Source organism: Danio rerio, chromosome 4 (assembly GCF_052040795.2).
Source record: "Danio rerio strain M-AB ecotype USA chromosome 4, GRCz13ab, whole genome shotgun sequence".
NCBI lineage: Eukaryota > Metazoa > Chordata > Actinopteri > Cypriniformes > Danionidae > Danio > Danio rerio.
In genome coordinates this window covers 35531699-35547638 of record NC_141024.2, presented here as the reverse complement: position 1 = coordinate 35547638, position 15940 = coordinate 35531699, and the positions used below count along the sequence as shown (strand labels likewise).

General features: G+C 37.7%; 1 protein-coding gene, 1 long non-coding RNA gene and 2 other non-coding genes across 4 annotated transcripts in view; 3 read left to right on the top strand and 1 right to left on the bottom strand.

Moving 5' to 3' along the window:
- Nucleotides 1-15940, bottom strand: part of LOC148680278 (uncharacterized) — a 141874-nt gene that overhangs the window by 75911 nt on the left and 50023 nt on the right. The window lies entirely within an intron of this gene.
- On the top strand, nucleotides 157-11857 carry zgc:174646. The gene is made up of 3 exons (NM_001122615.2): nucleotides 157-202; nucleotides 491-638; nucleotides 10236-11857. Exons 2-3 carry the CDS (start codon nucleotides 554-556, stop codon nucleotides 11459-11461), a joined length of 1311 nt encoding a protein of 436 aa, NP_001116087.2. The 5' UTR covers nucleotides 157-202; nucleotides 491-553; the 3' UTR covers nucleotides 11462-11857.
- Nucleotides 14955-15027, top strand: trnav-uac (transfer RNA valine (anticodon UAC)). Its single transcript has one exon. It is a non-coding gene; the product is annotated as a tRNA-Val (tRNA).
- Nucleotides 15132-15204, top strand: trnam-cau (transfer RNA methionine (anticodon CAU)). Its single transcript has one exon. It is a non-coding gene; the product is annotated as a tRNA-Met (tRNA).

Below are 15940 nucleotides of genomic sequence, written 5' to 3'. Positions count from 1 at the left end.
TAAAGCTTTTAATCAACTCCAAATACTGCATATAGGTGTGTCTATGTATGTGGGAAAGTGGAAAACGAGGGAGAAATGTATCAACAAGTCATGATTGCAACAGTAAGTAGCAATAAAAAGCTAAACAAAGACTCTTATTTTGGCGTGTCTTGTGACGTCATAAGGCTGCGCCGCTACCGTGCTGGGATTCAACTGGAGAAAGGTTTGTTTTAAAGCTTTTTACAAAGATACAAACCGATTGATTAAAGTTTTAGGTTTTCGCCCGATGATATGATATACCTGCTGTTGACAATATTGTTTTAACCCTTTATACAATGTAGTACTATTTTATTCTCAGTAACTGAGGACTGTTTAAATGAAGAAAAGTGTGTAATGAGTGTATAAAAGAAACCTTTTACCTGATTTACTTTTGGTTAACTACTCTCATATAAAGAAACTGTTGAAGAGAAGTTATTTTGTTTCTGTTCATTGTCTTATTTATTTTAAACAGGATAAATTGTCCAAACAGAGAAAAACTCCTGCTGAAGCGACTGATCTCCACACTGTTATAAAGATGGCGTTTATTAAAGAGGAGAATGAAGATGTGAAGATTGAAGAAACATTCAGAGTCAAACAGGAAGATCTGCAGGAACAAACAGGTTGGTTTTCTTACTGATATATTTTTATAATAAGAATACTATATTAAATCCATCTTGCAGCCCTGAGTGTGCTGCCTAGTTCTACTAAATGCACATAAGCACCCAGGAATGAGTTTATTTCTTGTTTCTTTGTTCTCGTGTCTTTTGTCATTATTTTTATGTATTATTAGTCTCCCATTTTCTCTACCTTCTTAAGGTTATTGCTTTTCTTGTTCTTCTACTGTTGGTAAAGAGTCCTTGAGCACTGGCCCTATATAAAATAAATAAAAACAATAAATAAATAAAAAAAGTTTAACTGAGCTGACGATATTTGACCTACAGTATTCAGTATTAAAATATATCTGGTATTATGGTGATAGTGTTTTCTGTGTTTTCAGTGTTTTTTTTTATCATTTGCAAATGTCATGTTGATCACAATTACCTTTTTTTCCATCAACTTCTTTTCAATTCTGACTTCTTTATGGGTTTAAACTTGTTTCTAGTAGTTGTTACTAGTTCTCACAGATAATGTCTTCGAATTGCATCATTATTATAACTAATTACCAGGGCTATTGTGTTTAAACAGGGTTTCCGCAAGTCATAAAATGTTGTAAATTCCAAAATCCAAATTTCAGGCCTTAAAAAGTCTTAGATTTACTGAAATGTTGTGTTGTAGGTCTTAAATCTTTTTTAAACAAGTCTTCATCTTCCTTTGTTCATGTTTTGCTACCCAATCTGGCCAAAACCCATACAATCACCAACAATCCATCTCAATAAAACTTTCAACTTTTCATTCAAAAACGTCATTTTAACTGTATTTATTATAATGGTTTAAGTATTTTCCTCACAATAACATTTGTTTAAATGTGCTCCATGTATTTACTGCTGAAGACATCAAGCACAGATTGTTGTGTAGATTTAGTTTGTTATAGTTTTTAAAACATTTAAAACATTTGTTCATTTTTAATTATTTTTTAAAGAAAGTTTATTTAGGAAAGAAGTGTGTGGATACAAGTAAAGCTTGCTTGTTTTGACACAATATTTAAAAAAGATTTTGCAAAAAAATATCTAAAATATTAAAATGTATTATTATTCATTTGTCATTGTATTAATAAATGTATTAAATTATAATATGTTTGATAGGACAAATAAAAATCTTTTCATCTGGGGCATTTGAAAAATTCCTTAGCCTTATGAGTATAAAATTTCATTTATAATTGTCTTAAAAAGTCTTACATTTAACATGGTAAAAAAAAACCTGGTTTATAGTGTGTTAAAAAACGTGGATGCCCCCAATTTTAAATATGCTGAATGAAATGGACACTTAGATCATTAAGTATTATAAAACATTGTACAGTATTCTAAACTATATGATCGTGTGTTGGGACAACATGAGACAAAACTTAAAGTGGAACAATAACGCTTAGCAATGCACTGACTACAACTGGCCAACAAACTTGTCTAAAAATGACTTTTGCTGCTTAAGAAATTATTTACAGCGTGCTGATGATATGCAAACATTTGAGTGTAAAGTTCGTCAGAATATTGACCATATTCTTCATGTACCAGCAGGTGCCACCATTGTAATCTTTTTGCTTGAGACTTTTTTTTTGAAAAAAGTCAAGGTTTTAAAACGCCAATATTTTTTGCTGTACCGTTCCCACAGTATATTTAAGTTTTTTTATGTCTTGTTTTTTACGTTTTTCAGGAGAACCGTATCTCCAGCAGAAAAGTTCTCCAAAGATGTCGTTTTAAATCGTAAAGAATTATGTGTTTCTGAAACAAATGAAGACAGCAGACGTCAATGATTCATTAGAATTATTCAGCCTGACATGTTTACTGCTCCAAAACACTTAAAAAGTTTCTCAAAAGAAAATATTTTGTGTTCAAAGGGGAAAAAGTGTTTTTTTTTTTACCAAGACATTTAAAAAGAATATATTTTAGAGCAGTAATCACCGTACCGTGAAACTGATATTTTTATTCAAGGTTATCATACTGTCAGAATCTTATACTGGCCCATGCCTAATGCTGCTTGATGTTGCAAAGCCATATTTTCTAATTTTCTTGTTTTTCTTTGTATGTATAGTCATGAACACACCTGTTTGTAGAGCAAGTAGCCGTTTATTATTCCTGGTCATTTCTCCAATAGGCAACTGAAGTTCTAAAACAATAGCATATGAGATCATGGCCCCATTTCAGAAAGAAGGTTAAGTGAAAACTCAGAGTATGTTAACCCTGAAATGAGAGAAACTCTGGGTTTTCTGTTTCAAAATAGCTGGTTTGTCAAACTGGAGAAAGCAGGGTAAGTCAAGCCTGTTTCTAAAGGAGAGGTAACTTTAACTCTGAGTGGTCACTTACTCTGAAAACCTAACCTGATCAGTAGCAGGTTTTATCCTCTAAACTCTGAGTTTCTGTCGGTCTCCTCCCCTTTTTTAAAGATGAAGCGGTATTTCTCACTTAGCTTTATGTCCAGCCACCTATTTTTATGTGCACTTGGATGGGCTATGAGCATAAAAAATCAGTTGATAGAAACATCATGATGCACATAACTTTTAAATTAAAGTCATAAAAAAGATGCGTATAACTGAGTAGGATAAACTTTTTATTTGATGAGAAAAGATAAACTTACGTAAACTACAAAAGCACTTTTACTGAACAAATTCCAGTATGTGCAATGTAAAAGGTTTGTTATAAGAGATCATATGATGATGAAAATGTTTGAAAATCGCCAGTAAAGAGCACATTAAAGGTGCATTAGGTGATCTTCCACAATGCTAACAGCTTCGCATAAATCTCTACATCACAGTCCCTCCTCTGCCGTCTAGAGCCAAGCCTCCTTAAACACGAGCACAGCAAAAAAAAAAAATAAATAAATAAATAAAATATATATATATATATATATATATATATATATATATATATAGTTTCTTTTTTATTTTTTTTATTTTAATTTTTTTATTTTTTATATATTTATTATATATATATATATATATATATATATATATATATATATATATATATATATATATATATATATATGTATATGTGTATATGTTTGTTTACCCAATATATGCACTGATAATATCCACTGATTTTTATATAGTCGATCAAATGAACTTAAACTATTAAAAATGCAACAAACATTTGTTTTGGCCCAAACTACAAAAACAAACAAATGTAAGACTTACATTTAGTATTAGTTTTGCTTAAGTTCCACACTAGTTTGATCAGGTATAAAAGTCTGATGCATCTCCAATTTGTTGTTTAATGTAATGTTTGCACTTGTTAGACTATAAATCTCGTCACTAACGCTAAAGTCTGATAATCCTACATAAAAATGATCTTACGCTGACTTATTTCCTACTCAGTGGTGCATTGTATATGGTTGCCATGACAGCTTAAAGCCCTAAACTGACAATTCTGTCACTTACTCATCCTTTGCTTGTAATAGGCCTAAACATGTTTAATTCTCTTCCTTATGTTGAACACAAAAGAAGAAATTTGTAAGAATGCTGGAAAGCTGTATCCATTGACTTCCATAGTATTTGTTTTTTCCTGCTATAAAAGTTGTTACACCAATTGTGATGACACAACCGCGGCTTGCGCGTGTTGTCTGAAACACTTCACTGCTCTTGATCCGCGATATAAAGTTCATTACTATGCAGAAATCAAGCAGTGCGCACAAAAAATGATAAAGGCCGCGATGGAGGCGGGAAGACTTTTTTTTCCCATCGCACACACGATGAGAGCTGATGGAGCGCTCACATTTTCTCTGTCTGTTCTAGTTACCCATCTATCTTTCTATTTTTCTTTTCATCTGCACCAGGGCCTGCGGTAACTTTAACACATGTTGTTTAGTGTTTTTGTAACCTGCAACTCTTTATTTTACAAATTATATGTATCATGAAGAACTGTGTGCTTCTCAAGCTTTATGAGAAGTGTCATATATGTCTTTTCAGGTGCACTCAGAGGACAATCGCCTGTTATATCATTTCATAGATTGTCAGCATGATGTAGGCCTTTGTAATAATATTTATTCAATATAGTTATAATGACTTGCGTCTGGAAGGGCATCCGCTGCATAAAAACTTGCTGAATAAGTTGGCGGTTCATTCCGCTGTGGCGACCCCGGATTAATACAGGGACTAAGCCGACAAGAAAATGAATAAATGAGTTATAATGAAATTTATACATGATCAAACTAGTGTGGAACTTAAGCAAAACTAATACTAAATGTAAGTCTTACATTTGTTTGTTTTTGTAGTTTTGGCCAAAACAAATGTTTGTTGCATTTTAAATAGTTTAAGTTCATTTGATCGACTATATAAAAATCAGTGGATTTTATCAGTGCATATATTGGGTAAACAAAAATTGCTACCTTTTACTGTAATAAGTCCCCATCCCCAGAAGTGATTAAGGTTAGTACACAGTCATAGCCATACATGCAAAGATGTGTGTGTGTATATTATGGGTGGAGCCGAACCCGAATACGGTATTTGGAAAGGCACGAATAGCGTGTTTTTACGAATACTTATTTAAACAAATACTTGAAAAATTATTTGTATTTGGGAGCAAGAAAAACATTATATCAAAAAGCAGCGTTTCCTCATGAGACCACAGTGCATACCCGCGTGAGTGAGTGAGTGAGAGAGAGAGAGAGAGAGAGAGACGTTTAGTCAGAAGTTGGAGGGCGCTTCTCCACAGCAACAGACAGAGAAGGCTTGGCTGAGCGAAAAAATACTTCACTGCATCACTATTTTTGTTAAATAGATTTTTGTACCTTAATTGGGTTCCAGATGCAGTTTATAAACTTGTAGCGGAGTTTGATCGGGATATTCCATTACGCTGCATTTTTGACGTTTGCAATCGGGTGCTCTCTGTTTACGCAACGTTAGCTCTGTTAGCGCGGTAATTTAGACAATAGACTGTTGACAGAGTAACGTTAACGTTCGTTTATAAAGGGTAAAACGATGCTTGTGCAGTTGTGTCGAATAGTATGCACTTATAGGAGTTATATTGTGCGTCTAAATTACTGTCTTTTGCAGACAGCAAGATATATGCTATAGGCTAGTTAACCTTAGCATAGCTTCCCGTCACTTTTTATTAACTTGAAACTCCTCAAATACATTTGGGCACCCAGAAAAAGAGTGCTGCTGAGCCATTTCTTGGTCCTCAACCAGTCAAAAAAAAAAAAAGATTCTTCAGGTTCTGTGTGGAAGCATTTTACAGTCAGTGGTGCTGCAGATAAAACAAACTGATACTGTATAATGTGTGCAAAAGTGAAATCAGCATAGGCAGGGATTTTAAACATCTGTCAACATCTTCTATGCATAATCATTCATTCATTTCTTTTCGGCTAAGTCCCTTTATCAATCTGGGGTTGCCACAGTGCAATGAACCACCAATTTATCCAGCATATGTTTTACGCAGTGGCTGCCCTTCCAGCTGCTACCCAGCACTGGGAAACATCCATACACTCTCTTTCACACACATACAATAGGGACAATTTAGCTTACCCAATTCACCTATATTGCATGTGTTTGGACTGTGGGGGAAACCGGAGCACCCGGAGGAAACCCACGGCAACATGTGGAGAACCCAGTCGGGGCTCGAACCAGCAACCTTCTTGCTGTGAGGCGACAGTGCTACTCACTGTGCCACCGCGCAACCTTCTATGTAATGTATTATCACATGCACTAAAAGCATCCTCTTCTGATACTGTCTGTAAACTAGAGGTCTGCATTCCCGCGGGCGCCGCAGGACCCGAACAGATTTCTGCGGCGTGGGAATAAATTTCCGAATAAATCGTGGGAGCGGTCGGTAACGGGTTTAATTTGGGACGGGAGCGGGCTGTCTAGCAATATCGTGGATATTGCTATGCGAATGAGAGAGAGAGGGAGAGAGAGAAAGAAAGAGAGCGAGCTTTGCCTGTGTGTGTGCTTGGTGCTTGTGTGTGTGTATGTTAGTGCGCGCGCGCGCGAATGAGAGAGAGAGAGAGAGAGAGCTTTCCCAGATAGCAAAATACACTCGGGCCAGTTCCGGCTAGATTCTCGCCTGCCAGAGACTTACCACTCAGCCCGGCTCCGGCTGCCGGACTCCGGATGCTTGTGGATTCACTGCCCGATTCCGACCCAAATCAATCGGGCCTGATGCGGCGGCCGTAAGCGAGCAGACGCTGCCGCATCCGCGCCGGAATCGGCCCGAGAGTAATGTGCGCTGCGGCGCGGAGCTGGCGCGACTCAGTATTTATATACCTTTATAAAAAACCTTTTGGTATTACATTGGTACTTGATACATGGTATTACAAGCCTTTGAGTTGATATAACAGCAAACGCCTGTGTGTCTGCTTGGTGCTTGTGTGTTTGTTAGTGCGCGCGCGCGTATGAGAGAGAGAAAGATTTGTCTGTGTGTGTGTGCTTGATGCTGTGTGTGTGTGTGTTTATACAGACAGCTTGGCTGTCTGGACTATATAGCTGGGGGATTTTCGGTTTTGTTCTCCCCCGCTCTTTAGCGGGATCGGGCGCGGCGGGCAGAAAACGGGGCGGGTCAGGCAGCGAGACAATAAATTCTTAATATAAGCGGGAGCGGTCGGGTTAGGGCTAAAACCTGGCGGGCGGGAGCGGGATTCAAAATTTAGTCCCGCGCAGATCTCTACTGTGAACCCCCCACAAGCATCAATCCCCTCAATCAGCACAGCTATGTTCTGCTAAATCCTCCACAAGCACCAAACCATCAACACAGCCACATTCTGCCCCAACAAGTCAGTTTCAAACATAAAAAAAAAAAAAATGTAAAAAAAACAAACAAACTTTGTGTCTTGTTTGTGGCAGGCAGATGACAATAGCAGGGCTGTATCTTTTAGTATTATATAGAATACTTTTGTTCTGCCAGATCTCCCAGGCAGGGTTTTATTTAGATTTATTTAGCTAATTTTAGTTTTTGGAATTCTGTCCATTGGAAAGAAGTTCTTTCAGAAGAAGAACAGTTTTTTGAAGTATTATTTGTTTTTATTTTGTCTATTCAGTGTCCTTCAACAAGAACGGTGGTGGTGGGGTTCATACTATTCACAATGGTATTTTATTAGTTGTTGGTTTAACCATGGATGAGATAATGGCTTCTATGTTATTTTCTTTTCAATGACGTTTCTTGTCACATGTTCAAAAACAACAACCAATATTGCATATCTATAATTTATATAATGGGTATAATTAAACAATACTTTCACTATAATGTAAATTAGAAGTGTAATAGAAAAAATATATATTTTTGCGCCATTTTGAATTTTACTCAAATACAAATACTTTTCCCCCCTCAACAAATACACATACAGATACAAATACCGGCTGTTCCGCACATCCCTAGTGTGTGTGTGTGTGTGTATATATATATATATATATATATATATATATATATATATATATATATATATATATATATATATATATGTGTTTGTGTATATGTACATACACACACACAGTATTCATAGCGCTTCACTTTTTCCTAATTTTTTATGTTACAGCCTTATTCAAAAATGGATTAAATTAATTTATTTCCTCGAAACACACAATAGCCCATAATGACAATGTGAAAAAATATATTGTTTAAATTGTTGCAAATTTATTTCAAAATAAAAAACCTAAAATGTCATAAATGTGGAGAAAGTAAAGCGCTATGAATATATATATATATATATATATATATATATATATATATATATATATATATATATATATATATATATATATATATATATATATATAAAGAAAATACAGTATGTCAAATGATAAGATCTCTGTGTGGAGCACTGGCTGTTGTCAGACTCCTTGTCGGATGTGCGCTATGCACATCAATATAGCAGCATTTGTTTTTTATGATACTGTATAACAATAGGCATCGTGGTGGCGCAGTAGGTAGTGTTGTCGCCTCACAGCAAGAAGGTTGCAGGTTCGAGCCTTGGCTGGGTCAGTTGGCATGAAAGCCGAAAAGAAAATGAATGATTGTATAACAAGAATTAATATTTTTACAGTACTGTGTAGGTTGGGTTTAGGGTTGGGGTGGGGTTAGGCTTTAAAAAATATAATTTATTGGGTAATTTAATAGATAGCATAAATAATGCTCAATACAACTACTGTTTTTACATTACTGTGACAGTTGGATTTAAGGTTGGGGTAGACGTTAATAAAAAACAACAAATGTGAAATTTAATAAATAATATAAATAATTCTCGTTAACTTTTGGCCGCAACTGTATCTGATCTAGCAAAAACCAAAATACTGGGGTAAAACAAACAGTCATATTTTAAAGACATGGCAAGGGAAATGGACTTTAATGCAGTGCTTCTTGTCCGATCTGAGACCCACCTCATATTCGTATGTCTAACAGGCAATAAAGATCACTGATTTTTAAAGAAATCAGATCTTAAACGTGACAATTTTGAAATTGAAAGACAGTTCACCGGAAGCCCTTGGACTGCCTGGCTAAAAATTAAATGTCTATGTGCATATAGCCATCTAGCTAACACAACAGATGTTGCATTAGAATTTGTATGAATAGGCTCATCTGTAAAAATATTTTTAATAGTTATATTATTTTTTGTTATTGGTCTTTAGTTTTTAAAGTTACTTATACAAATAAAAACAACTAATTGGAGATTTATATCATCTTGTCCCTTTTTAAGAAATAGTTACTCATTAAAAATTTACTCATGAGTAAAAAGAAGAGTTATTTTTTTACTTTTACTTGAGTAGATTTGTAGACATGTAACTTTACTCTTACTTAAGTGAAAAAAAATTGTAAGTAACAGTACTTTTACTCGAATAAAATATTTTATTACTCTTTCCACCTCTGCCTCTTTTGCTCTCTCCTCCAGTTCTGGGTTACAGATGATCTCTTTTCATCTGCTTTTGTTTGCAGTCACAGGAGCTCTCATTTCATTTTTCCTTTCTATACCACATCATTTACCTTCATGTTTGTCTCAGTATGTTATTGATCATTTGTGTGCATATTATTTTGTTACTCACCCTGTATTTGTTTCCAGGACCACTACTGATTGAGTGTCTGGTTGTTTTTTCCCCATGGCACTCCCTCAGTGTTCACCCGACCGGGTTTGATTTGTGCTTTTTCCAGGACTCACTCCTCAATAAAGACTTGATGTTTTTCTGCATTTGAGTTCACTCTTTTTTTTTGTTTTGTTTTTTACTCAAGACACAAATATTTTCTTTCTTATTTGTGTTAAAAATTTTAAAGATTTAGACAGATTCAGCTTTTGAGACTCTTTTGGTCTATGGTGATTTCTTGATTGCGAACATGTGTGGTAGTAATCAGGTCTGAGTGTGGCTAGAGAACTTGCAGAGAAATTTACAGCTTTCAAATTTATGTCTCATCAATATGACCAAAATGATCTGGGATCAATCATATAAGAATCTGCTTAAATGTACATGTGTGTAATAAACCCCAGGAGGTTGATATGACAAGATCAATCTAAATATGATCTGCTATGTTTTTACATTTAATGTGCATCAAAATTAAGGTTTGTGTAGCCAATGTTTTACTGCATTTTTACTTCAGCTTTTGATGAGAGTTTAATGATTTACTAAAAACGGAAATTTTTTATTTCAGACCTAATTAAAGACTATGAGGAGAGTAAAGAGGAACATCGTGTCAAAATTGAGGGCAAAACTCATTTAGAGACTGATGGTATTTTAAAAATGAGAGACAAGAGTTGTTTTACCTGCACTCAGTGTGGAAAGAGTTTGGCAAACAAAAGCAAACTAAAGATTCACATGAGGATCCACACTGGAGAGAGACCATTCACATGCACTCAGTGTGGGAAGAGTTTCTGCCACTTAGCAAACCTTAATCAACACATGATGATCCACACTGGAGAGAAACCATTCACATGCACTCAGTGTGGGAAGAGTTTCAGCCACTCAGCAAACCTTAATCAACACATGATGATCCACACTGGAGAGAAACCATTCACATGCCACCAGTGTGGGAAGAGTTTCAGCAAATCATCAACGCTTTACAGGCACATGAGGATCCACACCGGAGAACAACCATTCACATGCACTCAGTGTGGGAAGAGTTTCAACCAACCATCAAACCTTTATCTACACATGAGGATCCACACTGGAGAAAAACCATTCACTTGCACTCAGTGTGGGAAGAATTTCATCCACTCATCACACCTTAATGAACACATGATGATCCACACTGGAGAGAAACCATTCACATGCACTCAGTGTGGGAGGAGTTTCAGCTTATCATCAACGCTTAATAGACATATGAGGATCCACACCGGAGAGAAACCATTCACATGCACTCAGTGTGGGAAGAGTTTCAGCCAATCAGCATCCCTTAATCGACACATGAGGATCCACACTGGAGAGAGTCCATTCACATGCACTCAGTGTGGGAAGAGTTTCAGCCTATCCTCATACCTAAATAAACACCTTAGGATCCACACTGGAGAGAAACCATTTACATGCACTCGTTGTGGGAAAAGTTTCAGGCACTCATCACACCTTAATCAACACATGATGATCCACAATAGAGAGAAACCATTCACATGCACTTGTTGTGGGAAAAGTTTCAGGCACTCATCATCCCTTAATCAACACATGATGATCCACACTGGAGAGAAACCATTCACATGCACTCAGTGTGGGAAGAGTTTCAGCCTATCATCATACTTTAAAAGACACATGAAGATCCACACTGGTGTGAGAGACTATATGTGCTTGGAGTGTGAGAAGACTTTTATTACAGCTGCAGAATTAAAACGACACCAGAGGATTCACACTGGAGAAAGAGGTTTACCTAGGAACTTTGAAAACACATGAGAGGATTCACACTGGAAAGGAATTGTAGACATGATCAGTGTGTACAGAGTTTCACTCATTTGGGGCAGCTTAATAAACTCATGGGATGGTTTTTCGGTATGGTGTGAACACGTGTAGCAGCATAGAAAAAGAGCTTCCATACACACTGGTATTAATCCTCCTTTTTACATCATATATGATAGCTTAAACCATATACATATACAAAAAGGCTAGGACAAAACAACCATTGAAACCTGAAACATTTTTAGATTTTGCCGATTTTTTAGACGGCATGTTTATCATAGATATCAGGTATCAGGTCCTGTTCCGTAAATGATGTTCATCATTTTGACAGATTTGCCCTCACAATTGTTCTGTAATCTTCTTATAGTAATAAAAAAGCACAGTAATTTTAAACTGAAAGTGTCCGTGTTGCACTGTTAATGACAGAAGCAGTCTTTGCTTTCACCATTAATTTTGGCATGAAGCGCACCTTTACCGTTGACATTACATCTCAAAATGGTCATTAAAAATAATGCATGTGACAGCAATAAATTAAATGTTTAGTCTGCTCACATATGACTATCAGTTTTGGTACGTTTCAAAAGATAAGCTACCCATTTATTCTGAGTTCAGACTGCATGATTTTAGCCCAGATTTTGACTGGCCGACAGGTTTTGAGAAATCGTGACAAATGCCTGAAATCACAGGGAAATTGGTGCTCATGCATGTGAGTGACAATCACACAGTATGAACTATCAAAGGCGCGATCTGAGAGATTTCGCTGATGAGTTGCAGATACCCGTGAGATATTTGGCGTGCTGAATATCTGGAACTGTTGGCGATTCAAATCATGCCGTGTAAAATGAGTTCTAAATGAAAATATTATCCGCGATCACCCACAGCCAATGAGAGAGCAGTTTCCACTTATGTATGTGTGTACCTGCTGGCCAGCGGGAGGTTGGGGGAGAAGTTAAAAGTGCTCGTTTTTAGTTCATTTGGACCCAAAAAATGGAGGAAAAACTAGTGGAGGTTTGACAAGAGCACCAGTGTCTGTTTGGTGTTTCATAAAGAAAGTTAAAAAAGAAAGTTGATGAGAAATTGCTAATTCCCTTCAAACCCAGGTGAGCAAATATGTACATTTTCTACCCCATTAAAGGCTTCTTTCTCAATATGTAGTTTAATAACAAAAGATATACGACATGTTTTTGGCTGAGAGACGTAGTTTGGAAGAAGTTGTCAGCGATTCTTCCTATTGTAAAGTCATGCAATGTGAAAGCCCATGTCGCCGATCTAGCTTGCAGTGTATATACTATCGCTGTCAATTATACATTGTCGTTGTATTTTCCACTGTCTGTTGTTTTCACTGTCTGTATTTTGCCCTGTTGTTGTATTTTGCACTGTCTCTATTCTGCACCGTCTGTATTTAGCAGTGTCGTTGTATTTGCAATATTTGTATTTTGTAATGTCTGGAGCCAGCACCTAAGCTTTTCACTCATCATAGCACACGTGCTGCAGATGATGTGACAATAAGGCCGTACTCACACTAGGTACAGTTGCCTCGAACCGGGCCAAAGCACGCTTGTCCCCCTCTCCCGTCTCCCCCGACGGCCCGCACTCACACCACAATCGGGCCTGGGCACGCTTACGTCATCACTGCTGCGCTGTTCAGTGAGAAGCTCTCTCACTCAGCAGCACAGTGGAGATTTATCTAGTTATATCGTTTCAGTCGTTTGATATGCAGTGACATGCAGTCAAATATTTCGCCAAACAATCCTTAGGGATGTTGTGACATGCAGTCAGATATTTCGCCAAACAGATCCGCCACTTTTGGTTCACACAAACAATCATAAAGCTCTCGTGCTGCAGGAATGAGGAGGTTTGCTGAAGGTACGCAGCTGTCATGCAGTGAGGGGTTTGTGTTTTTAATAATCTACGGCAGTTTGCGTTCACTGAACAGTAGAATGAATAATAAATCCATATGAAACAGTCCCTTAAAAGACACGTCTTGCTTTCAGTTTCTGGCTTTGGCGCGTTTGCATTCACACACATGCGTACCCCGCCAAAGCCCAGGTTAACCGCGCTCAGGCCCACCTCTTCCAACCGGGCCAGGGCCGGCCAAGTGAACCGTGCTTGAGCCCGATTCAGCGCACTCACACTTCTCAAACGATCCGGAAAACGGGCCTGAGCACGGTACGGATGGCATAGTGTGAGTAGGCCCTAAAAGTGATTTGATTTGATTTGAAACAAAGCAGCGACAAAATGCTAGCCCAGATAGTCATGCAGTGTGAAAACATCTGTGACAAGACTACTTTGAAAATCATGCAGTCTAAACTCGGCATTAAAAGCGAATCGTACAGCAAGCAACACTGACTGTAACAATTTTACTCCCTGTTATGAACAAACCAGTTGATCTGCAGGGATGAAAACATTCATCATACAAGAAAAATAGCTGAAGTAACAGGTATCACTGACGTTCGACATGAATTAAAGCACATCTTTATGTCCGAGTTTTGATATGAATCATCAATGACTTAGAGGAGAGAGGCACAACAGTGGCCATACCAATTTAAACGGGGGCCTGTGGCCTCACCCCTACTTCCGCTCCTGAATTGTACATACCACCAACCACACAATTCAAAATATCAAATTCACAACAAACCCTTGGTTCCGATTTGGCAAATATCAGTAAGCAAGTGATGTCACATCATTCCCACAATAATAACAACACAAACTTCCCATTACGAAGATAAAGAATAAAAACAAAATAATAGTAACACTTTAAACAAAAATCACATCACTCAGAGATAAATAAAATGAAAAGCCCGGCCAACGAAGAGGTGAAAAAGGTAAGGATAAGCAAGAGGTACAAAGAAGAGTATGCACAAAGGAAGCAACAGTAACTGTAGAAGTAGAAAATGTAAAAGATGCAAGAAGATTTGATATAATCAAAGCAGTCACGGAGCTGATTGGAGAAGGAAGAATTCTGGCGGTGAGACCCAAACAAACAAGGGAGTATGAAGTAACAATGGAGACTGAAGATTACAACGAAATTTTAATAGACAATGGATTGACAATTAAAGGAGTGAAATCTGAAGTACGGAGGTTACAAAACAGAGACTATGTTGTTTCGTTCAAGCATCTGCCTGTTACCTACCTGATGAAGAAATTTTAAAATTCTAAAATTAAAAGAAGATTGTATCCTGGCACAAACATAGAAGATGGAACAAGGTTTGTAAAAAACAGATTTCCAGAAGAGATGTCCTTTTTACCATACAGTACCAAAATCGAGACGGCTGAAGGGCCACAGCACTTTAGAGTCATGCACACCAATCAGGTAAAAACCTGTTGACTATGCATGAGCTCAGACGAAAGGGGACATTTCGCAAGGACCTGTACAGCTGTGTCAAGCCCGGATTGTAAATTGGCCCTAATACCTGCAGGGAGCTTGTCGCGCTGAGTTGGCTTGCTTTATCCTTGCAGGCCTAACTTCGCTGGTGAAAGTGCTTGTGGGGTTTCTGTAGTGTAGTGGTCATCACGTTCGCCTTACACGCGAAAGGTCCTCGGTTCGAAACCGAGCAGAAACAGTGCTCTTCTTTTGGCAAGAAAATAATAGCATCCACTGCTTCACCAGCAATGATCGTCAACAGGCACCTAATCAAAAAGGGTTATCTGCTTGGTTTGCCTGAAGGTTTCCGTAGTGTAGTGGTTATCACGTTTGCCTCATATGCAAAAGGTCCCCAGTTCGAAACTGGGGGGAAACAACCTCTGCCTTTTAGGACAATTGTCAAATCAGGCTTCTGTTGAGTACTGACGTTCACTGAAAACATTCTTTCTGCAGAGCGTTGTGAGGCTAGAAGTTTGAATTCAACTCAGTGTTTACCGCCCCTCGCGGTGTCGCAAACTTGCGTAGAATCTGATTTCTTTTAGCTTTGTGTTGTGCATGAGCAGGTGGCCAGTGCGTTTGCTGGCCCTCCACGGTGCAGACCGTACAAGAAAGCTCAATAAAAAAAGTCTATAAATACTTGAAGCAGCACGGGCCTATTGGTTTCCGTAGTTTAGTGTTTATCATGTTTGCATTACACGCTAAAGGTCTCCTGTTCGAAACTGGGCGGAAGCATACAATTAGTGGACACTTTTTTCCAAAGCGACATACAATAGTGGAGGTATTCAACAAGACGAGGCAATGCATACGAAAAAGGGCTATTTATTTCAAGTAATTAGTTTGTGCTCAGAGAATTTAGTGCTGGAGTAGGAGTTTCGTTTTCTTTAGAGAGAGGGATATTCACCGGGGTTCGGGTGTACTCTGAAGAGATGGGTGTTAGCTGTCGTTTGAAGGATACCAGTATATCCGTAATCCGAGTGGGAATGGGAAGGTGATTCCACCAGCGTAGAACATTGAATGAAAACATTGTGGAAAGTGACTTTCAGTCTCTCTGCAATGGTACCACAAGACAGTGCTCTCACCCTAACCGGAGGCTCCTGTGGTTATCACGATGG